This window comes from Macrobrachium nipponense, chromosome 37 (assembly GCF_015104395.2).
Source record: "Macrobrachium nipponense isolate FS-2020 chromosome 37, ASM1510439v2, whole genome shotgun sequence".
Classification (NCBI taxonomy): domain Eukaryota; kingdom Metazoa; phylum Arthropoda; class Malacostraca; order Decapoda; family Palaemonidae; genus Macrobrachium; species Macrobrachium nipponense.
This window is the reverse complement of record NC_061097.1, coordinates 21,133,305-21,158,942: the sequence shown is the minus strand read 5'-3', so window position 1 is coordinate 21,158,942 and position 25,638 is coordinate 21,133,305. Positions and strand designations below refer to the sequence as shown.

The following is a 25,638-nucleotide window of genomic DNA, read 5'->3' as shown; positions in this document are numbered from 1 at the left end:
AACCCATCTACACCCATGATAGCAGAGTGCTAAGCCTACAATGCGCACTAGCTATTTTGTGACAGTTTTGACATTTTGACACCAATTCGCTCTTGAAAGCATAGAGAATAGGTCAGCTGTCTACCAAGGTTTCAAACTCTACAGGCATAGGCTCGAATTCTTGCTTTTATACATTGATATATAGCGATATATATAAAATATATATATATATATATATATATATATATATCATATGTATATATAAGTATATATAATATATATATACTATATATAGTATATATCTATATATATTATATATAGATATATAATATATATATATATCTTGTATATTATTACTGGACTGGTGTTTTACTGCCTATATACTATGATCACTGACATTCCAGTTGCAGAATACTCATATGCCACAGAACACAACCATAACGCAGGCCCTTGGCCGAGACTGAGGTCTTCTTCGTGAATGTCGGGGATGGAGTTTAAAATTGATGCCGACAGATCTCGTGATCCCATCTGTCGTTGGACATTTATGTGAAACGTAAAGAAGAGACAGCTGTGACAGGTATCTGACAGATCAGAAACTTGTATAGTTTATTTTAAAAGATGCCTTTACTTTCTGCGTGGCATCACTCAAGAATGTGTCACGCCGTAAGGTTTTATGTCATCTTGAATTATCACTGGCAAACGAAAAATACACATTTGTAGCAAACATCTTCCACATACGAGGATGCCTTGCATCGAGCACCCATGTTGCCTACTTCATGCAAGAAATTGGCGACAAAATGCTATAGATATCGTCAAACCTTGCACAAAGTGATCGGTATTTTATTTTTTTCATTGACGCAAGATTAAAGAGTACCATATCTGTTAGTTGTATCTCGCAAACGCCATTATGCATACCCTCAATATTGTTATCAGTATTGGCTACTTGATGACATTAGCGGCGTGATCCTCAAAAATGTCTGAAAGCCTGTTCGTATGATACCTCCACTTCATGGAGACATATGTCACATAATCAGCCTCTACTCTCCTTCATGAATCACTCCTCAGTTCAGAGCCCCTTAGGTGGGTAGGGGCGTCCGTGCATCTTATACGGTGCACTGTAGGATTTGCTTAAGGTTTTGTGCAACGTGCCTTCAGCCCCTAGCTGCTAACCTTTTCGTTACTTTTACTGTGCCTCCTTTCATATACCCTTTCTTCAATTTTAATATCCACCCTCACCTAACAATTGAGTTATAGTGCAACTACGAGGTTTTCCTCCTGTTACACCTTTCAAACCTTTGTCCGTCAATTTCCATTTCAACGCTGAATGACCTCATGGGTCACAATGCTTGGCCTTGAGCCTAAATCCTATACTCAATTCAAGTCCTCTTTTTCAGGAAAATAAGTATAATGTTATTCCAGCGTTTAGAAAAGCTTTATGGTATATTAGTCCTCTCCTGAAAATAAGTTGGACGGTATCACGCTCGCAGTGAATGCCTCAAAATATACACCCGAGAAATTCCGTCTTGAATTTCCAATTCTAAAAACCTCTCGATTTTCCGGACCAGTCGAGCGGAGAGGGGCGTGACCCTGAGTGACAGCTCAGCAGACAGGTCGTTGACGTCAGGGTCTAAAGAAAGGACCTTGGTTGGCATGACTTATCTACTACTGTGGTGCCCGAAGCTAAAGATAGTATTAGGATTAAGGGAACGGTGGAAGGAACAGGCATAAAAACGTAGATCGATGGGGGGGATTATTATTATTATTATTATTATTATTATTATTATTATTATTAATATTTCTTTCCTTTCAGTTCTTCTTTACATATTATTATTATTATTATTATTATTATTATTTCTTGCCTTTCCTTTGAAATTCTCTTCTGTAAAGTATGTATATATATATATATATATATATATATATATATATATATATATATATGTGTGTGTGTGTGTGTGTGTGTATATATATATATATATATATATAATATATATATATATATATATATATATATATAAAAGTTTTTTTTTTTGCCACGAAGGAAAAAAATGAAAAAGCGAGATAGCCGAGTACTTTCGGTCCTATTCGGACCCTTTACTGAGGCACACTGATTTTACAAAGAACACCATAGTCAAAAGAAGGCTTAATATACAAACTGACACTACCAGATTAGCCATAAGGGTGATTTTCACTCTACAGAGAGGAGGAGTCGCCATAGGCTAGCCACACCTTGAAGGATACCTGCCGTAAACAAGTGATTCTTCCAGAAAACAGTAATTAAGGAAATTATGTGACTAACGGGCATAGGCAATTCATGCAGTACAAGTTCATTACTTAAATATTCTAGCACAGAGTCAATAAGGACTTTTGTAAACAAAGAACATACATCAAAACTGACAAAAATATCGCTAGGGTTTAGTACAATGTTATTTAATTTTTCCACAAGATCAAGAGAATTCCGGATGTGTGAATTAGATACAGTTCCTAGTAACGGGGATAACAGTTTAGTAAGATATTTAGATAGTTTATAAGCAATTGATCCTACAGTACTAATAATTGGGCGCATAGGTTTGTTTTCCTTATGAATATTTAAGTAATGAACTTGTACTGCATGAATTGCCTATGCCCGTTAGTCACATAATTTCCTTAATTAAGTTATGTATTTGTGATTGCAGATTTATTTTTAATGGAGAATATTACCAACAAATATTTGGTATAGCCATGGGTAACCCTTTATCACCTCTCCTTTCAAACTTATATATGGAATTTTTTGAGAGACAACACCTCCCGAATATCACACTTATCCCCTTAAAATGGTACCGATATGTCGATGATATCTTAGTAGTCTTACCTGGTGGTATCGATGTAAATGATTTACTGTCTAAATTGAATAATTTAGTGCCATCCATAAAATTCACTGTTGAAATTGAAAATAACAATGTCATCCCTTTCCTAGATGTATTAATACATAGAGAATCTTTCCAATGCAAATTCAGTATTTATAGAAAACCCACAAATAATTTAACATATGTACATTTTTATTCTGGCCACCATCTTAATATTAAAATTTCAATTTTTTCTTCTATATTCCTACACGCTTTGCGTATCACGAGTCCACAATATCTGGACCAAGAAATAGAATACATAAAAAAGATAGGAAACGATCTCTGCTACCCACCTCATTTAATTGATTTATGTTATCAAAAAGCTCATAAAAAGTTTTATAATGTTGCAATTAATGAAAAAGAAATGCCTAAAAATGTACTTAGCTTACCTTATTTTCGTGGATTTGAAACCATAAAATCAATATTTAAATCGTTTAATGTTAATGTAGTGTTCTCTTATAACAATACCATTAAAGATATGCTAATTAAGAATAGTCCCGTAACAAATACCAACATCATTTACAAAATTCCCTGTAAGGATTGCCCATCGTTTTACGTTGGTCAGTCTAGTAAAAATTTATGTGTTCGGATTAAGTAGCATATGTATTCAGTTAGAACAGCCCAGACTTCAAATGCACTGTTTATCCATCTGAGTGAAAAATCTCATTGTATTAATTGAAGTGATACCTCGGTAATTGCTAGATCTAATGATTATGTTTCAAGAAATTTACTGGAATCGGCAATTATACAAATCACTAATAAAAACAACCTAAATCTTAGTCTGGGAATATACCATTTGGACCCATATATTTGTAAGATGTTTATGAAGGACCTCAAAATAAATGAACAACTAAAAAATTAGTCCCACAAGTATATAGTTATTATTTCTCTCTCTCTCTCTCTCTCTCTCTCTCTCTCTCTCTCTCTCTCTCTCTGGTTCGATATTCTCTCTCCCTCTTTCTCTTGCTCGATATATATGTATATTTATATTTTCTTTCGTCTTTTCATTAATAATAATTTTTGTTGGGAAAATTTGTGTAAAAATTCATGATATTAAATTGTATATGCTCCCGTGTTGTTTTCAAAATGTACTGTTTTTTGGAAGAATCACTTGTTTACGGCGGGTATCCTTCAAGGTGTGGCTAGCCTATGGCGACTCCTCCTCTCTGTAGAGTGAAAATCGCCCTTATGGCTAATCTGGTAGTGTCAGTTTGTATATTAAGCCTTCTTTTGACTATGGTGTTCTTTGTAAAATCAGTGCGCCTCAGTAAAGGGTCCGAATAGGACCGAAAGTACTTGGCTATCTCGCTTTTTCATTTTTTTCCTTCGTGGCAAAAAAACCTTTATTTATACATAGCATCACGTTTTATATACTTTGTGATCAAGTTATTCATATATATATATATATATATATATATATATATATATATATATATATATATATATATATATATATTAACAAAGTGATCATTATTGTTATTTGTCACTGAAATCTAAGAACACGGTAAGGGAAATAAATCACGAGAATGAATAGAACAAAACGGGGGGTTACTATTAGACACACACACACGCACTCTCTCTCTCTCTCTCTCTCTCTCTCTCTCTCTCTCTCTCTCTTGGCGAACACAAAGTCACTCACTTCATCAGTTAATTTTGGAACTGGTGCAGTATCGAAACACCCATTTTATTTAAATGTCACCCGTGAACTTGCGAAATCAACTCACAATTAATTCACCAGTGTTTGTGTGCCTGATAATGGGCGAATGAACATCTTTTTTATATTTGGACATATTTTTTCCATTTATAACTAAAAACTGATCTAACTAACTTTTCATGTTTTCTATTATTAAAAGTATTCTAACTTGTCATTTGAATACTATTTGGATGTTACTAAAAGTTATTACTACCTCTTTTCAATAATACCTAAAGTATATTGATTTGTTTTCAGATGGTTAATAATAAGAGAGATTTTTGTCGTTATATTATTCATGATTGAAAAAACTAATACTCTAGAAGATTTTAATACATGCATAATGAGAATGCGTATGATACATACTAATGAAAATATTTGTTACGTAGTGTAATGAGTCTACACTTTTTTTTTAGTTGATCATCCAGAAAAACCGCCCCAGCGAGAAAAAATAGCTTATGATAAGGTAGCCATTGCTGAGCACCTGGATTTTCCAACTTTGCTGGCACAGGTAAATCAGTTGCAATTCTTTGTGTCTGTAAATACTCTTGATTATTCCTTAGATAAATTGATGTCTTTTTAAAAACTGCCATGAGACACTGCACGTATAAAGGACCCTTCGGAGATTTTGCTACACAAAACATGGTTTTCCATTTGGTTACCGAAGGTTCCACGTTGTGCTTTTAATTGAAGTAAAAAAAAAATTCCTTAAGAAGGTTGTGAGAGAGTATGGCTCCTGATGTTTACTGGGCACCTTGTTGTTGATATCATGCAGTTTCCTCGTCCCACTGATAACGGCTTCTATACATGTTTCTTAAGTCAAGGGTTGACTCGTTGAGCATTAGTAGCCTGACTATACTCTGTTTTTTTTTCCATCTGTCCATCCGCCTGTGACGTTTTTGTATGGTAACACTGCGTCCCGGGCTTTAGACAGTTACATTCAGCTTATATTCAACGATTATAATATCCTATTTCGAATATTAACGGTGTAATTCGCATACAGTAAATTATGAAAATACTTTTCAGTTGCAAATGTACAACCAGATATCCTTTTATTTACCTAAAGCTTACACAGCGTAACTGTCTAAAGCCCGGGACGCAGTGTTACCATACAAAAACACCGTGTTACCATACAAAAACACCACAGTCGGATGGACAGATGAAAGAAAAACAGAGTATAGTCATTCATCTATTGTGCATGCATGAAAAATTTTATTTTTTACATGGTTTTTCGTTATTTTTGCCAGTACTGCCTCTATTCTGTCCTTTTCTCTCCTTTTCACATATTCTCTTCTGTAAAAGCTTTATTTTTTAAGATAATAGAATTTTTCCTTAGTTACATATGGATGCGTGAACATTTTCCATAAAGATAATAGTACAAGTGATAGGGAAAAGCGTAGGCCTTTACCAAGAATAAGAGAACCACCGTAAATTGTTTGAAGGTTGTCCTTCGTACAACAAATTTAAAAGTGCATTCAAAACCCATTTTCAGTTTTTGCCTGTTGCCCTTGCAGCAAACGAGTGTGGAAGTCACGGAAGGGCCTTGCAGTATGGAACAGTTACCCGTCAATGACAACAACGGCCAGTCCTACGGGTACATCTCGTACACGACGCATGCGTACTTGACACCCACCTCGAAGCTACTCATCACGAATCATGTAAGGTGAGAAGTTCATTTTCAATGCCCTCCATTTCATTTTTGGTGAAATGAAGATATTCTGCATGATTCAACAATACATTATGTGAAAGATATATTTTTTATTCATACAGTGATGCAAGATAGTTTTACTTCAAATGTTAGCCTACTTAACAAGATCTGCTTTTCTTCAGCATGAGCGTTTATTTTCTGTATCGGAGTTCTTTGACCAAAACGTATCAAAGTCATTTGATATATATATATATATATATATATATATATATATATATATATATATATATATATATAGTGTTACTTTCCTTGACAAAGGGAGAATCCAGAGGAAAAACCGGGACGACTGTCTTTCACATTCATAGTTCAACTATTGAAACATGCTCAATATAATCCAGATAATATTACCCTTCGTTTCTTAGCAAAAAAAATAAATATTAATAATATATATATATATATATTATATATATATATATATATAATATATATATATATATATATATATATATCAGGATGAGGTTGCTAATTTCCTAGTCTGCTCACTGAACGTCCAAAAGACTTATTTGTCAATATGTCTGGCATATCTTGCCGGTCACCTTTCAAGCTGTGCCCGAACAGATTTGCTTAGCCTTCCTGATCGGAAGACTGGCATCGTAGCAATGTGTCTCAGCCATCCTCAAGTACGGTTAACTTTTGTCATTAGAGCAGTTGCTGAGATGTACCCATAATTCAGTGTAATATCCATTCAGTTTTGCTGTCGGTAGATCTATATTACTATTCAGCGGCGGCCTAGACTATGGCAGTTGCAGTTTTTCTATTCAGTTTTACCTCCTGAACAAGAATTTTAAGTAGTATTTATTCGGGCGACTGTAATTAACCCCCAGGGGCTCGTACTAAACACGGCGAAATACATTTGATGCCCCAATTCCTGGTGGCTTTCGTATACGCGGGGACGAACGATGCGGAACGCTTATCTAGAAGTACCTTGCTGTCATTATGCATCACTGCATCCTTTTGCATACTACGCAGCCATCTCCTCTGTCCTGCGACTGCATTGCAAGCAAGCATATTTTCACCAGTGAGATATACTGACAGATAGAATATATGATTTAGCGCGCTGGGAGCTATGAGGTTATTCGGCGCTGAAATGGAAACTGACAGTAAAAAGGTTTGAAAGGTGTAACAAGAGGAAAACCTCTCGGTGATGCACTGTGAATAAATTGTTAGAGGGTGGAAAGGAAGATGGACGAAAGAGAACATGAACAGAGGTACGGTAAAAGGAGTTAAGAGGGTTGCAGCTAGGGGCCGAGAGGACTCTCTGAAGAACCCTAAGTGATTAATTGCCATTTGCCTGGAATGAATCGGTTTCACTTGGTGGAGTAACAGTCACCTTCTTATTCATTGGTAAGTGATTCAGCAAGGAAACTCCCCCTTTTGCAAATACCAAGTTTCTTGAATATCAGTTACTTCATTTACTCAACCAAGGAGAGAAAGGAAGTTATTTTACAATTTTACAATATTTTATCTGATAAATAAAATACATTTAGTGACAATATTTTTCTTCGTCTTTTTGCTATCTGATCTAGGGACCTAGCTCAGGTCTTAGTTGATGGTGTTGTGATGACCAAGCCTTACAGTGCTCCTGATGACATCAGCGGGTTTGGCTTCTGGAACGGAAAGTAAGGTCAACTAAAGTTAAGAGTTCCTTGCATGTCCGTACTTGTGTAAATATGCTTACAGTCGACGCCCGGAATTCACAGGTTTGATACTTCAAACACTAAAAACCCACTCTTAAAAATGCTCATACCTGCGTATTTTAATAGTCTTATCATAAAAAAATTTTAGTCATGAAAATGATATGAATATACAGTAATTAGTGATTATTTCTCTATGACAAATTCTTCGAACAGACAAGTTTTCAGCGAATAATGTGGATATACATTCCGCAGAAAAATCCGCAAATAGGTGAAGTCACTAATCCAGAAACAAATAGGCGGGGTCGACTCTATTTATATTACTATATTGTATTAGAGAACTACACATGGGCGTTAAATGTAAATTTACTCATATTCGTTTTCTAAAGATTATAGTTATAACGGTTCTAGGTAAAAGCACGCAATGCACTGACATATTTTAAAATCATCCTCTCATGTCACCATTATTTCATTTCACTTTCTATCTTCTGTGCATTTTAATCTTTATTCTCTCTGTGAATGCTTCCTCCAACTCACTCATGTCTTTATGAATAATGACTGTAATTTCATCTTTCATAGAGACATGAGTTGACATTGAGTTTATGCAGATACTATTTAATCCTGGAGTGTACATAATAAGAGTATATAGATATGCATACTTTTTCATGGATGTATATATTATATACATTTTATATATGTTTACATTATATTTATAACATTTTAAAGTTTGTTATACTCTGTAGTGTTTCCGGAATCATAACAGTCACTTTACCAAAATATAATTCTGACTTTTGGACTCACATGATTATCTGATCACAAAGTCAGAGATTTTTTTTTTTTTTTAAGTACGTGTTAGAATTCTGTCCACGCGACGTAGCACACCGTTTTGGAGTGCATGTATATCTACAAAAAAGAGAGTGGATATTATTCATAATTTGCACACAAAAAGAATAAATTGTATTCCTCAAACTCGATTTTGTTTGTTTGTTTGTATGGTGTTTTTACGTTGCATGGAACGGGACCAACGGCTTTACGTGACTTCCGAACTCAGTCGAGAGTGAACCCTATGTTTTAATTATTTAAATTTCCATTTTCACTAATCATTGGTCTATCATACTGTATTGTAGTTTGTTTACAATTATTAAATCAACAATTAAATTTAATATAATATATCCTGAATCTTCATAGGAATATTTTTAGTTTTCTTCACACTAATATTGCAAGTGTCTAAGCAAATTCATAGCTTTTGAATATAAATAATCTTTTAAACCTCTCTTTGTTTATATTTAAGTTGTAGGTCTAATTTGATGATTACTCATAAAGCTAAATTGCTAAATATTGAAAATATGACATAAACAAGAAAAAATCAGTAGTCTAAAAATGAGTACTTTGTCACCAATTTAGAAACCAAGAACTAGACATCCCTGGTAGTAACGAAGTGGCTGAAGTGACTATCATGGTTGAAAACCTGGCGAGGGTCAACTTTGGTGGTCCTGGAGATTTCAATGAAAAGAAAGGCATTTGGGAAGGCTCAGTTTTCATTGATGGTATTCAGATTGACGAGTGGGTCATCCATTCAATGGAAATGAAAGGAAAGCAGGTTCTAAAGTAAGTCTCCAGTTGCATTTCTTATTGCTTTTCATACTGGACATAATCTTTGGTGTATGGTGCATTTTTCATCACTATAACCTTAAGTCTTCATCCACTGAAAATTCTTAATCTAAGTGTTTAGTCTCTTGTAGAATACTACCACTTGACTCGTACTTAGCTAATTCTGCAGTCTCCTGTGGTACACTTCAACCTGAATCAAGTATACCGATTTCTAAGGAATAAAGCTGGACTATTTCAGTTACACTGGTTGGCAGCCTTTTGAAGGGCCCTTAGAAACGCCTGCCATGTATCGTGGGGCCCTTGAAATCACAGAGGAGCCAAAGGACACCTTCCTTGACATGAGTGGATGGAATAAAGGAGTCGTTTTCATTAATGGATTTAATGTTGGTAAATACTGGAAGGAAGGACCTCCTAGGACCCTGTATGTTCCAGGGGCTTTACTTCAAATCGGGTTGAATGAGGCAAGTAACGCAGGCTGAATAGTCTTTTTTCCTGTATATTCTACATCAGTCTTCTTAGAGTAATGTCATATGATTGTGATCATTTAATTGAATTTATGAATTTGTAAGTTAAATATACTTCAATGGGGATTGTCCAATGGTATCTGACATGATTATCACAAAAGATGACAAAACCTACAGGGGATCATTTTACGTATTTGATATCGAAAATCAAAGTTTGATATAGTACTGACGATTCCTCTCAGTGCTGCTTGAAAATATACCACATATATACCGTATAGTTAAAAGAAATTTCTGATCAATATTTGCATCTGATTTTTTATCTCTTCTTATGGTCTTCTTATACAGATTATTACGTTTGAGCAGTATACACCAAGCAGTGAATTCATCTTCTCATCAGTTCCTATCCTTGGCTGAGGGCAGTGGTGTACAGTATACCAACATTTTCAAAATGATGTCTTCCAGGTTTATATGGGATTTTAGCAGCTATGAACTAGACATATTTTTAGCAATTTTTGTTTAAACAATAAACATTCATCAATTTTTCTTCTTCAGTCATCATTTATACCATGGTTACAATACCAACACTATTCTCTTTCTTCAGTCTCCTCACTCAAAATCTGCACTAACACTTATCTAAAAATCGATCTCTGCTGTTTGATATTTCGACGACATACCTCCATCCAAACCTTCAGGTATCAAGGGTTGACTTGATAACACAGATGTTTACCCAAGCTTATTCTGATTATTTCCATTACCAACCCAAACTATATTCCCGTCGGGGAATGGTGCCGTTAGTGCACCTCACATGTACACTGTAGGCATTACTGATATGTGTTTGCAGTGTCCATTTGGCCTATAACTGCAACACTTTTCAGCCTTGTACTTTACCTCCATTCCCGCTTCCTTTCTTCAGTCTCTCAGAAAAGAAAATGTTGTGCCTCATAATAATTTGCGTATGTATAAAGAAAAAGACGAGAGTGCGGTGCAAAGATTGGCTGAATAGGAGAGATGTTAACGGGAGCCATACAACAATAGTACGTAGCTACAATATACCTATGAACATGATTATAGAAACTACTATATGAGAATGAGTGCAAGTACATTCCATCATGGCCACTGATTCCATACACTCCTAGCAAAGGTAGAGCCATACATCCGGAAACTAGATACAAACAGGCGACACAGCAAAACAGCAGAGGCTCGATTGGAAGCAACGCTGACATTTTTTTTTTAGCAACAGAGAGAGAGAGAGAGAGAATAACTAAAAGAAGAGAGAGACTGGAATTCGAACAGAAATAAAGTAACAAATACTAAAACTGTCTACGAGAGAGAGAGAGAGAGAGAGAGAGAGAGAGAGAATTAGTATGAAGCAAAAGTGCCAAATGAACAGCTTTTTTTTTATTTCATAATGACAGTAGAATTTAGGCAAACGACCTTGAAAAAAGCTGGATTAAACAGGAATATTTTTGTTAAGTCTTTCTTTCTTGCCTTGGTAAAAATTGTGTCTAGGAGGAAGTCCGATCAAAAAAATTTTTGTCATTCAGTCGCAATTTTGATTCTCTTGGGAACTATAAGAATAGTTAAAGATATTTGGTGTCAGTATAGAGAGCCAAGACTGCATATGCATGTATTAGTGTATGTATTTATATATATATATATATATATTTAATATATATATATATATATTTATATATAATATATTATATATATATATAGATATATATATATGATATATATACATACACTGTATGCGTATACACACACACACACACACACACATATATATATATATATATATATATATATATATATATATATATATATATATATATATATATATATATATATATGTAAGTGTATATAGTATATATATGTGTGTATACGTATATATATGTATGTATATATTTTGTAATTATATATTTAATTTGATAAGGCCTTTGCTTACGTTAATTTGTTTATTTATGTAAGATCGAGTCACCTACTCCATTGGCTTTTCTTTATTTGCTTGTATACTAAATGCCAAGTCATGCTCAAGTTAAAAAGATCTATGATAAAACAGTCCTTTTAATTTTTATTTTATGGGGCAGTGTCGTACCTTCAGTACTTGCCTGGTGATTTAGCTCAACAAGGGCACGACCCTTGCGCTGGTTTGTCCGGTATATGAGCCCGATGACATGCTTGCCCGCTTGTCTGGAAAATGCCTTTAGGCAGCTGTGGGGTTCTTTCCCAGTTCCACCTTTGGATTCTTTCTTCTCTAGATCTCTGTATCATGCTATCCGACCAGTCCCTATTTTCATTTTCTTAAGCACTGATTGGCAGAAAGGGCCTCAGTGCCATTCTCAAGTCTAACTTTCAAAAAAATCTAAACCTATACTAAGTACTGATGTTACCACATGCTACAGCACTCTCCATCTGTGATATTATTAATGCATTACTACTTAAGGCCCCGTCCACACGGTCGAGCTTTGGTCGACGAACTTTGTCCGATGTGACGTCAGAAGCGGAGAAACCGCAAGAAAAGTCAGAACTTTGCCGCGGTTTCTCCGCTTCTGACGTCACATCGAACAAAGTTAGTCGAGCAAAGCTCGGTCGTGTGGACGGGGCCTAAGTTTATCATAAATAAAGATCACATGGAAATGGAAAATCATATTTGTTAATGACCATCAAAATCGCACATTACCTCGAAAACTGTACATATGGTCTGAATGTTTTATATTCTAATCACTGCACATGGCAACCTTGAAAGAAAGCTGAATGAGCTTTTTCAATCTAAATCATCTCCCATAGTCAAATAAAAGGTATGGTCAGAGAAGCTACATGGCCTCAGATAATCCTGAAGGTCATCATAAAAACGACCGAATAAGAACACTAAAAATTAATTACCATGGTAATTTTCCTTTCCAGTCCTGTGGCAATATAAAATTTAGTTTGTTGGTCTCGTTAACAGGCGATTTCCTCAATAAAGATTTTTTAGGAGTCTGAGGATTTATGTTACATTATCAGTAACTTGTGAAATGCTTTTGACTTTCCAGGTAAACAGTTTAGAGTGAAAATGAAAGGTTTAGTCAGTGTGAAACACAGAAATTGACTGTATCAAACTGAGCTCAGCAAAAAAAAAAAAATTAAATAAAATCTAAAGTAAAAAGTTCGGAGGACATAGTTAAGGACTAACAAATGATGCAATCATAAAACTGCATGAACAGTGATCACAATGGATGAGGTACTGTAGTCATTACATACTATAGATATCCAAGAAAGTACGTATTGTGCATACAGAGTAAAAACAGAATAGATAATACGTATACGAACTCTATCTAGGAAAGGTGTAAATATGTTTTCACTTTAGACTCATTTTGTTCATTTATGAAATTTAAGCTTTCAAGCTGAGCACTGTTTTAATCTGAATCACAGTTCTGGTTTTCTGCCACTATTCACTACTTCATTGTATATGGAAGCTGCACTGTTTTTCACCATGACGAGGCCAACTTGAACCATGTCTCACACACTTAACAGTAAGGCATTTTAGTGAGAACAAATTCTTCCCAATATCTTTAGACATTTGAGTAACTGGGGGTCCATTATAATGATTCTGATCATCTTAATAACAACTTCCTGTTTGTATTGTTGCCGACTTTTTGTCACCCATAACCTTTATCTCTTGACTAAGTCGATTCACATTAATCAAAATAACATTGCCTTTTAATAATAATGGGACATTTAAGGATTAAAGGTGTCTATTAACAGCACAAATCTGTTATACATTTCTAATGTCTAATCTTAATAGGGGGTTACTTAAACAAAACACCACTTGTAATAAACTTAAAGCTCTAGGTGTATAGTTCTAAACAAAAATGAAAAATATGACATTTTCTGATAAAATAAAATTTTACATATAGTACTTAACAAGTGATTACATAGCTAACAGTTTCTAGCAATGGCAGCCATAATTCGGAATTCGGTAGCGATTCTTCTTTGTTTTGGCTGTAGGTAACTATACTCTGTTTTTTTTCATCTGTCCATCCGCCTGTGGTGTTTTTGTATGGTAACACTGTGTCCCGGGCTTTAGATAGTTCCGCTATTTGTAAGTTTTAGGTAAATAAAAGGATATCTGGGTGTACATTTCCAACTGAAAAGTGTTTAATAATTTACTGTATGCGAATTACACCGTTAATATTCGAAATAGGATATTATTACAATCGTTGAATGTAAGCTGAATGTAACTATCTAAAGCCCGGGACGCAGTGTTACCATACAAAAACACCACAGGCGGATGGACATATGAAAAAAAAAACAGAGTATAGTCCCGCCCACTTTCGGAAAGAAGAGGAACAACTGAGCCACGTGCTTCAATTTGTTTATAACTAAAGCTGGCCTCACACTAGGCATTTTTTTCACGAGCAGCGAGCCGTTGCTGCCGAGAATGAAAAACCGGGAGCTTTTAGCTCGAGATTCTTGCTTCCGAACAGGACGGAAAGCAGCCAGCACGAGCCGCGAGCCACAGCATAGTGTAAACAAACAAGATGGCTGCTGCTGATAGGACGTACTCTCCTGAGCCACTCTTGAACCCTCAAACGTTTTTTGTTACTCTTGCATTCACGTAAGTTTCCGAGAAATAAACCACTGCAGCGCATCTTGCAACAGTCCGACAATTTCTGGGCGCCATGATGATATCAGATGATCAGTTTTGTTTACTTTTTCCTACGGCTCCTCGAAACCACGAGTTCCTAGTGTGACGATACAACACTTTTGCTCGCGAGCATCGGCTGGATGCTGGCCAAAACCACGAGCAAGAAATGACTAGTGTGATACCAGCTTAATGATCCATAAGTGGGAAGAGTGTTGGTAGAGCCTGGGTAGTTTAACTCAGGTCGCCTGCTACCTTAGTGGGAGCTTTGAAGCGTAGCTTCAAGTCTAATTGCTTGTAAAGACTACGAACATAATGCCCCTGCCCAAAGCACAGTACGAACAAAGACCAGACAACGTTACCTATACCATAAAACCAAAGAATAACAACCTTTAACCAAACAACTGGAGGGTATCCTCATACCGAGTACCCCCAGGGTTCAGGGGCAACTGGGCGACGGGACAACTGGGCAACGGGACAACTGGGCAACAGGACAACTGGGTGACAGCCAACTGGGCAATGGGGCACCTGGGCGACACTGAATTGGACGAGAGGACAACTGGGCGACAGCCAACTGGTAGACATAACACTTTTGCAATAGCCAACTGGTTGACAGGACTGGGCAAGACATATCAATATGTAAATTATAATAATAATAATAATAATAATAATAATAATAATAAAAACCATCTCCACAGGTATGAGACCCCCTGAAGCAGACGCATGTAGTGTACCAGTATACATGCTCAGTCTGCGAATGCAGCGGAGCCTACGTAGGTATGACTACCATGCGCCTGTCGAAGAGACTCTCATGCCATGCCCAAGAGGGGGCTATCAAGAATCACGCCCGCACCAAACATCAAGAGGCCATCTCCCAGGATGTCATCATACAAACACAAAGATTATCAGGAAGGCCCCTGATGCCCGTCGGTTGTGCCTGCTGTAGGTGCTTCTCATCCAGCAAATAAAACCTACACGGAATACGACGCAGGAAGAATTTCTCCTCCCTACGAGTATGAGAAGACCTGCCACCAACAATGACACCACCGATCACGCCAACTCCACGGAAGACAACGCCCCCAAACGAGGTACTCCTGCAGCCGATGGAAATCAAATTAGCCGTGACGTCCCATAGTGTAGCGCAACGCTCATCAACGTTACTGCGCCACTCAGGTGGTCTAGATGGCTGCAGGATCTGCAGCACCGCAACCATCGACTCAGAGAAAGTGGCTTGAGACCTGGCTCAAGCCACCAATGAAAACGAAGACTCACCGCCACCAGCCAATAGGAGATCAGCATGGGGTAGACCCCCTGTTGTCAACCCCAAATATAAGGAGGACTGACACCACACTATGAACTGCCAAAGCACTGTTTTGTATCTTTACAGATAATCCAGTTGCCGGCTCTTCTAAAAGCAAGAGCCCGTGCCAGCACAAGGCTGGCTTAATCTTCAACAACAACCACACCAAGATCAGTCCACCCTCAGCTTCCCAGCTCGAGGATGTCTGGCAGCTCCAGAAGAAAGCTCGCTTTAAGAGAGAGAGAGAGAGAGAGAGAGAGCGAGAGAGAGAGAGAGAGAGAGAAAATCATTAATGACTTTGATGACTATGGTATCATAGTTTATCTGTAAAATTCAAATATACGCACCTATTTTGACACTGTATATAGAGAAGAATCTCTACAAGTGTAACGCTGCTGAAGTAGCCATTACTTTGGTATTTCTACAGAAGCAATCTGCGGTGGCCTAGACTAATGGCAATTGACGTTTTCCTATGTTATTTTACTCACTGAACAAGAATTTAAAGTAATATTTATTCAGACGACTGTAATTAACCCAAGGGCCAGTACTGGCCCCTGGGGGTTAATTACAATCGTCCGAATAAATATTACTTGAAATTCTTGTTCAGTAGGTAAAACTGCATAGAAAAACCGCAACTGCCATAGTCTGGGCCGCGCAGATAGGTACCCTAGATCTACCATAATAATAAATGGACAGTGATTAAAAATAAAGCCATTATGACAATCAACAGCCAAAGAAGTGGACGAACAACCGGACGACAATAAGACAATTAATAATAAACATCTTGGAAACAGCCTTGAGGTCAGTACTATATATGTAGTATATAAAATGTATATAAAATCCTATCCAATCTACATGGCGATTTGGTGTTGCCATATGTAATTCTGTGGATTTAAAAGGCCTACCATTTGCGTTTATCCCTTTTAATCCATACGTCTGTTATTCTCTCCAGGGAGCAAAATCTTTCCAATCTCAGGCAGTTTTGCTGAGTCAGGTACCATGCTTAACTGAAGCGTTCTAGTAAAAGAAACAGAAGATAACGACACTTCTTCTGGTGCATTATCCTCTTCTGCTGATGATACTGGAGAAAGGAGAGGCTCCCTAGTGGGTTTCGGCAAATAAGGTTTCTTTAAATAACCTAGAATATCGTCCAGCTTCTGGTGGACAGGGTCTCTAGACTGAGCTGTCACAGATTATTGTTGAGGCGCTCAAATCACTATAGTACGTATTTCCCTCTTCAAGCGCTGAAGCAGCAAAAGAGTGGCCAAAATCTTGCACTACTTATGGCTGGGGAGCTGACTGTTCTACTAGTAGTGAATGTCGGTAGTGAACTACATGCTTAACTACTTCTGATTGCTTGGGAGAAGCTGGGTGCTTTGGCTCTGACTGGCTCCTCTGAGCCGCTCGGACGCTAACTTCTGCGCAGAGCCAACTGGCAAGCGTCTGAGATAGCTGCACTAGGCACCGACACACTCACGACTTTGAACTGTAGGAGAACTCTCATAAGAAAACCTCTCAGGGCTATCCCAAAAGCTGCATGAAGGAACAGCCTCTCTTGACTTCGTTAATGGAATTACTTGCGCTACAGAAGCGTCAGCAGCAGACCTTTTCAGTGGTCTGGAAGAAACACTATATACTGCCATTTGCATCTCCTCTCTCTGCTGGACGCCTCAGAACTCGAGGAAAGACAGTGCACTTCCGCAAAGATGCCTTTCAAGTGGCTGTCTGCTGTCTCCACCAGGGCTTTAGCAGCAGGTGAGACTGAGGGGCCGACTGCTTGTGGGCAGACCCTACTAACCTCCCTTGGGCCTCCAGTATGGCTTCTCTCTGGTGCAGGGTTATGCCAGGGACCTTTGCTTTCCATGAGCAATTTCACTGATTGACCTAATTGCACCACTGTATTGAATAACAAATCGAACTTACTTTCTAAAGTGAAAATGGTGTTGGGATTAAGAACCTGGGAATGGGGATCAGGATTATGTGAAATAGTAGAAGGCCTGGGAATGGGAGAATAATCAGGGACCAAGACAATTGGATCATGACCAGACTTGTTTGATCCCTGACTAGCAGTCAATCTGTTTTGTCTAATACGTACTGTAGTACCTCGAGATACAAAATTAATCCGTTCAGAGGCGCCCTTCGTATCATGAGGTTTTCGTATCTTGGACCACATTTTATATGTAAAATGGCTAATCCATTCCAAGCCCTCCAAAAACACCCCAGTAAATTTCATAATAAAGCTAAATTGACCTATAAACAATGAAATACTACAACAATTTGGACCATTCCATACCTATATTAATAACAAAATGCAAAATAACCTGTAAATAGTGTATTAATGTACATGGTATACAAGAAATACTGTACGTAAAATGTGGAAGCTTACCTTTCGAGTGAGGCTATCTCCAAAAGTGGCGGCAGAGGAGGAGGAGGACAAATGATTGCACTTTATGAAAAGCGGCTAGAACCCTTAATTGCTGCCGTTTTTTTTCTTTTTTTGATTTTTAACTTTTTTTTACTTTTTCTGGGCTCAGCTCGTGTCGGCCTATGAAAGATCCTTAATATCATTCTTTCTAGGTAAAATTAACCTAAAATTACCAGAGAAAAACAAAATTAAGAAAATGTCAGTAAAACTGACTCGCTCACTCTTAAAAAGAAGTGTCGGTATGATAATAGGGGCGAGTGTGGAACACTACCACGAGACAAACACCAATTAGAACTTCCTATCAGAATCCCCCCAAGAGAGAGCTGATACCAACGGGCGATGCAGCCTCTACTATTACTACTAGAGGACGCCACGGACAGCAGCGCCCCTAGCGGACATCCTTAATTTTTAGCGCTAGCGACAAGTCGCCATTTTTCTTGTGCTGTGCTATTTCTTGGATTTACCATTATATTCTACCATGGAACGCTCAGCTATTGCCACGGCTAAGTTAAGTAACTCATAAGTAATATTTTACCACAATTTTATCTTCCGGGTACCTGTATTTTCCTCTTAATAGGTCATATACGGTTCCCTGGTTGTCTCGTGGCGGCACCATGCTGCCTCGTAAGAATTCCCGGTCCTCCATACTGGGACTTCTTATACTTATGGGCTTACTTTATTACGTTCATTGTTTTTACATCGAGTTTTAGCTAGTTCAGCCCTCCTACCATTTCTCTTAGTTTGGTATTTAGGGCTATTTTGTTATTCCGGCCCAGCATCCCGGCTCTTGCTCTTCATCGGCTATCGCTGGCTCCGAGTAGGCCTCTGTTTCTTGGAACAGTCTGCCTCCTCCTGGGCTTCTTTCTCTTTTACTAAAAGTGTCTTTTCCATCTTTTCGATGTATTATTTATTACATTTAGGGTGTTAGGCTAGCCTAGGTGCTTGTTCCTTGTCTTGGTACAGACTGGTTCACGTGGCCATCTCACGGTTGTGTTGCTCGCGGCCTAGGCCACTAGCGGTCACGTGTCCCATCGCACCTTACCCTATCCCCGCCCTCCCCTTATGGTATAGGGAGGAGCTGGGGGACCCCTTGGTTGTCATGACAACCTCAGTTGCCTTCTCACCACTTCTCTGAGGCGGCCAGGGGTTCCTCCCAGCGGGGGGTATAGGGCGACCACTCATGAGGTACCGAGTCTCCATGCGGTAGTTGATGAGGCGGGGAGGAGTAGGCCATCCCTCCCCCCTCTCTCTCGCTCCCGCCGTGTTTCTCCGAGACCTCTCCCCCCTCCCCAGTTGCTCAGCCACCTGCCTCGCTATACGAAAGGAGCCTTCCGTCGCAGCCGGGGCACCTTTGGTTATGGGTTACTGGCTCCGCTAGCGGGCGGGGGGGGCCCCTCTAGTGGTCGGTTGCTTGCCTACTATATCCTTTCATCTCTCCCCCGCTACCGGAAGTGAGCTTGTCTCTTACCCGCGCACTCTTCTAGTAGACGGGCGGAGGGAGGTTATTTTATCATCACTGTTTTAAGGATATACCCTAATTTTACAATGAATTGTATTATATGATTGAATTTATTTCCATCCCCGCCATTTTTCGTCGTGGTTTCCTTTTACCACCACTCCTGGTTGGTTTCTCTTTTGTGTCTCCGCCATCAGCGGAGCTATAGCCTAGAGATCACAACCAACCTGGTTACCACACGTATTTTGGCGGGGCTCTGGTCTAATCTAACTTTATCGCTCCGGCACAAGCGGAGCATCTGTTAGACTGTAAGTGTTTACCTGGTACTCATGTATCTTTCCACTTACAGGCTACCAACTGCCAGGTCCCAGCGTGTAACGCGACGCTGTTCGACCCCTGTGGACATGATGAATGCAGGTCTCACGCCCCCTGTGCCACGTCTTACAACGAGATGATCGTCTGGCACCCTGAAGCCTGCGCCATCTGCTACGACCTGGTCGGTCAGCTGGGAGATGGGGTAAGTCCATTATAGGCTTACTTATCATTTTACTAACAACTTTTAGTCGTAAGTTTGTTAACCCCGTTCCACCATTGGAAACTAATCTTGCCTTTCTTTCAGGCTACCGGTGTGAGGGAAGTCGCCCTCGCCACCCTGAAAGCGTGGGTGGGCGGCTTCGGGAAAGAACGCCGCCAAAGGCCAGCCCTACATTCTGGATAAGAAGCTGGCCGTCCAGATCTTCCCCGCGGGCAAGTCAACTGGTTACGTTGACCCCTTGTCCGCTGCCCCGCTGATAGCCTCCATCCAGCAAGACCTCCAGCAATCCTTTGAGGTCGTAGCCTCCCAGGAGTCGGTCCCGGACGTCGCTGCCCTGGACCTTAACATCGAACCTATGGCGGTAGGGGGGGGGGGAGGATTTGTTGGTTGAGGTAGGTGTGTCGGGCGCCCAAGGTCTTTCCTTGGGTGCTTCTGGATCTTCTCCTGTCCCCTCTTCTAGTGCTTCATTCCAAGGCTTTGTGGGATCTGAGATCCCTACCCGCTCTCCCGCCCTCTCTGTACCCCCAAAGGTGAAGGGACAGAGAGAACCGAAGACTCTGGCCAAGACAACTTCTAGGAAGTCGTCTTCGTCTTCTTCGGCTAGGAAGTCGTCGACTTCCTATGCCGATGCGGTGAAAGCAAAGCCGAGCTCTTCTCACCCAAAGAGCTCCAGAAGCAAGGCTTCGAAGGAGAAGGCTCGCGCTCCCGCCGAGCCAGTGCCTTCTCCCGCCTCCACCGCTTCCACTCCGGGTGCGCCGGTAGGGGTAGCAGGCCCTAGCACCTTTGATCCCTCTACTTTCTCAGCAGGGGTGATGCAACAGGTGGGCGAGATGATGGGCTCGCAAATCTCCGCCCTGGGGTCACGCTTCGAGCAGATGTTTGCACAGTTGTCAAACACTCTGTCTCAGTCTAGCCAATCAATTCAAGATCTCTCTAACAGGATGAGAGAAAATGAGGACCGAGTAGCTGGGCTATCTCAGGTTCCTCCTCCAGTCTCCCCAGCGTCAAGCACTGGGATTCTTCAACTCCCGCCATATGACTCTTTGCCAGCTTCTCTATGGAGAACCCATGGAGAGTAGCTGCCTACGCTCCGTTCAAGGATGGAATGATCTCTATCTCGGAGTGTGGAACTCGAAGGATTGAGGACTTCGAGTTTTACCCTCCGGGTCTGACGCAGCCTTTCATCGGTTATGCTAGGCTGACGCCAACGGCTCTGACGAGGGAAGACAAGATCTCTAAGGAGTCGGTCCTATATAGTAGAGATCATGCTCAGCGGGAATGGGTTCACTGCCTTGAGGACTGGGAGTGTACGAACACCAAACTCCAGGCCTACAAGAGTCCCTTCACTATTTTCGCGACGGAAGAGGAGGTTTCTCTTCCGTTCGCCACGAAATTAGTGGAGAAGTCCCTTCAGGCAGTCCTCAAGGATGAACCCATCCCACAGTTGAGGGAGGCGGAGTCTACTTCTCCGCTCTTCCCGGCCTTCGGAGAATTGTGGGAGAACTTGCCAGCTACGTTCACGCTGGTAAGAAAACTCAAACCGGGACTGCGCCATGGACCAGTTCGGCGAGAAACTACCAAGGCTGCCGGATTCCCTAATCCAGGCAGAGTTTGATGCGCGAACCAGGTTTGGCAGGTCCCTCAATTCCCTTATAATTACGGGAAATGGCTGCCCTCTCTTATGCTACGGAACCGCTGTTCAAGATTCTGGCGAAATCTCAGTTCCAGACGGTTCTAACGGACGCTTTTGACTTCTTCCAGGCTAGGAGGAACTGCCGAAAGCATCTCCTACAAGAAAATGTACAAATTAAGGCATGAGCACCGAATATGACTTTTGGCCTCTAGCATGTGGGGAAGCGGATCTCTTCCCAGAGTCCGCGGTTAACGAGGTACACCACGAAGCCGCTAGGCTCAACCAGAGCCTTAGAGCTAGGTGGGGTATTTCCTCGAAGAGGAAACAGGAGTCCGTTCCCACTGCTGGTAAGAAACCGAAGAAGGCTGGTAAGAGGTTCCAGCCATATAAAAAACTCCAGCAACAGCAGCAATTTGTGCAGGCGGTCCCTCGCGGTTACCCAACAAGGACAACCTGCCAGTTCAAAGCAGAATCAGCCTATCCTCCTGTTGCCCCCTCAATCTCAGCCATCCACTTCCTACGCTATCTCGCCGGCCTTCAACCCTGCATATGAGGCTCAAGGCTACAATCAGCCGAGAGGTAGGGCGAGAGGTTACTTTCGTCAGCGTGGCGCAGGAAGGGGTACGAGGAGCAGACAGTTCAGAGGAGGGCGTGGTGGTGGCCAACCCCGCCCATCAACAATGAGGCTCCCCAGGTAGGAGGGAGGCTGTTCCTCTTCCGCCACAGGTGGGGGTTCAGCAATTGGGCACAGAGCATAGTGTCCAAAGGATTGGGCTGGAGTTGGATCAAAGATCCTCCTCCAATCAAATCATTCCACCAAATACCGTCAAAGGAATTGACAGATTACGCGGAAGAACTCCTTCAGAAAGGAGCTATTGCGAGAGTCAAGCATCTAAAATTTCAAGGTCGCTTATTCAGCGTGCCAAAGAAAAGGCTCAACAAAAAGAAGGGTAATCTTAGACTTGTCCAAAGCTAAACTCTTTCATTCGTTGCGACAAGTTCAAGATGCTTACCCTCTCGCAAGTAAGGACCTTACTTCCGCGTGGAGCCGTCACATGCTCCATCGATCTTACAGACGCATACTATCATATCCCTATAGCCAGGCACTTCCGCCCATTCCTAGGATTCAGGCTAGGAAATCAAACATTCTCATTCAAAGTGATGCCCTTCGGTCTGAATGTAGCCCCCAGGCGGGTATTCACAAAAATAGCAGAAGTGGTTGTTCAACAATTGAGAGCTCAGGGAATCATGGTAGCAGCATACCTCGACGATTGGTTGATCTGGGCACCAACAGTCGAGGAATGTCTCAAAGCCACCAAAAAGGTAGTTCACTTTCTGGAACATCTGGGGTTCCAGATAAACAAAACGAAATCCAGACTTACTCTGGAATCTCGTTTTCAGTGGCTAGGAATCCAATGGGATTTGTCTTCCCACAATCTGTCAATTCCAGTGGCCAAACGGAAGGAAATAGCAAAATCTGTCAGACAATTTCTCAAATGCAAGCAAACGTCAAGAAGAAACCAGGAGAGAATCCTAGGGTCTCTTCAGTTTGCTTCGGTAACAGATATCCTCTGAAAGCAAGGCTGAAAGATATAAATCGAATTTGGCGGTCAAGAGCAAACTCCAAATATCGAGACAAGTTGTCAGTAATCCCACAGATCCTCCGCAACCAACTACGGCCTTGGTCAAAAGTAAAGAACTTAGCCAAGAAAGTACCCCTTCAATATCCCCTCCCAGTGTTAACCATTCACACGGATTGCATCACCCTGTCCGCCGGGTGGGGGGGATACTCTCAGTTCAAACAGGTTCAGGGGACTTGGTCAGTTCAATTTCGCCAGCTCCACATAAACGTGTTGGAAGCAATGGCAGTATTTCTCACTCTGAAGAGACTGCTTCCCCGAAGAAGTCTCATCTAGTCTAGTTTTGGACAGTGCAGTGGTAGTTCATTGCATCAACAGAGGAGGGTCCAAATCCAAGCATGTGAATCATGTCATGATAGCCATCTTTGCATTAGCAAACAAACACAAATGGCATCTGTCTGCCACTCACCTGGCAGGAGTAAGGAATGTGATAGCAGACGCCCTGTCCCGGTCAGTCCCTCTGGAATCAGAGTGGTCTCTGGACGGCGGGTCATTCCAGTGGGTAAGCCGGAGAGTCCCAGGTCTCCAAGTGGATCTCTTCGCCTCACAAGCGAACCACAAGCTCCCTTGCTATGTGGCCCCCAACCTGGACCCTCTGGCTTATGCCACGGACGCCCTGTCGTTGGATTGGAATCAGTGGAGGAGAATTTATATTTTTCCTCCAGTGAATCTTCTCTTGAAAGTCCTAAGCAAACTAAGGTCTTTCAAAGGGATAGTAGCTCTGATTGCTCCGGACTGGCCCCAAGAGCAAACTGGTATCCTCTTCTTCTGGAATTGGGTCTCCGACCTCAACGGATCCCCAATCCCAAGCTATCACAATCAGTACAAATGAGGACTGTGTTCGCTTCCTCAGGAATTCTCCAGACCCTAACTTTATGGACTTCATGAAGTTTGCGGCTAATAAAGATGCTGATATTGACCCACAGAATATTCTCTTCCTAGAATACAGATAAGAGAGAGTCAACCATTAGACAATATGACTCAGCTGTTAAAAAATTAGCATCTTTCTTGAGAGAATCGAACACTACAACCATGACAGTTAATTTGGCTATATCCTTTTTCAGGTCCTTGTTTGAAAAAGGTTTAGCAGCTAGCACGATTACCACTCATAAATCGGCTTTGAAGAAAATCTTTCAAGTAGGTTTTCAGATAGACCTGACTGAATCTTATTTCACATCTATCTCTAAAGCCTGTGCTAGACTTAGACCTTCTCAGAGGCCTACTACAGTTTCATGGTTCTTGAATGATGTCCTCAAACTAGCTTCAGATACTGACAACTCATCCTGTACATTCATAATGCTCCTGAGGAAGACATTATTCTTATTAAGCCTAGCCTCAGGAGCCAGAATTTCAGAACTGTCGGCTCTATCCAGGGATGCGGGGCATGTGGAATTCCTCCCATCAGGAGAAGTCCTACTTGCTCCGGATCGTAGCTTTTTAGCCAAAAATGAGGATCCTCTTGCAAGGTGGGCTCCTTGGAAGGTTATCCCACTTCCACAGGATCCTTCTCTCTGCCCAGTATCAACTCTTAGAGCCTTTCTATCTCGTACTTCTTCAAGATCCTCAGGTGCTCTCTTCATGAGAGAAAAAGGTGGTACTTTGTCAGTAAAAGGTATTAGACAACAAATCCTTTACTTCATTAAACAGGCCAACCCTGAGTCATTCCCAAAAGCACATGATATCAGGGGAGTAGCCACCTCAATTAATTATTTTTCAACATATGAATTTTGAGGATCTTAAAAAGTATACTGGATGGAAATCCCCGACAGTCTTTAAACGGCATTATTTAAAGTCCTTGGAATCTTTAAAGTTTTCAGCAGTAGCAGCGGGAAACATTGTTTCCCCTGATACTGTATAGTAGTTGTAGCATAGATCCAGGTCTCCTTTCTACCTACATCAGCCAACATGCCTCACCCTATCGCCAGGCTACTCGAATATCATAGCCTTAGCCGTTGAATCATATAGTGGATTGTCCCTTATTTTTTTTGCTAGGGACATCCACACTTGTATGATAATGTACTTCAGTGTACCTACCCTTATTTATGCTAGGTAGGACA

At 40.5% G+C, this 25,638-nt stretch overlaps 1 protein-coding gene across 1 annotated transcript in view; it reads left to right on the top strand.

Moving 5' to 3' along the window:
* LOC135209068 (beta-galactosidase-1-like protein 2) overlaps positions 1-10,511 on the top strand; it is a 31,187-nt gene extending 20,676 nt beyond the window's left edge. The window contains exons 9-14 of the mRNA XM_064241649.1: positions 4,968-5,062; positions 6,066-6,214; positions 7,786-7,878; positions 9,298-9,501; positions 9,743-9,965; positions 10,314-10,511. Of these exons, the coding sequence (XP_064097719.1) occupies positions 4,968-5,062; positions 6,066-6,214; positions 7,786-7,878; positions 9,298-9,501; positions 9,743-9,965; positions 10,314-10,382 (833 nt within the window). The 3' untranslated portion in view covers positions 10,383-10,511. The remainder of the gene's footprint in view (positions 1-4,967; positions 5,063-6,065; positions 6,215-7,785; positions 7,879-9,297; positions 9,502-9,742; positions 9,966-10,313) is intronic.
* The last annotated feature ends 15,127 nt before the right edge of the window (positions 10,512-25,638 follow it).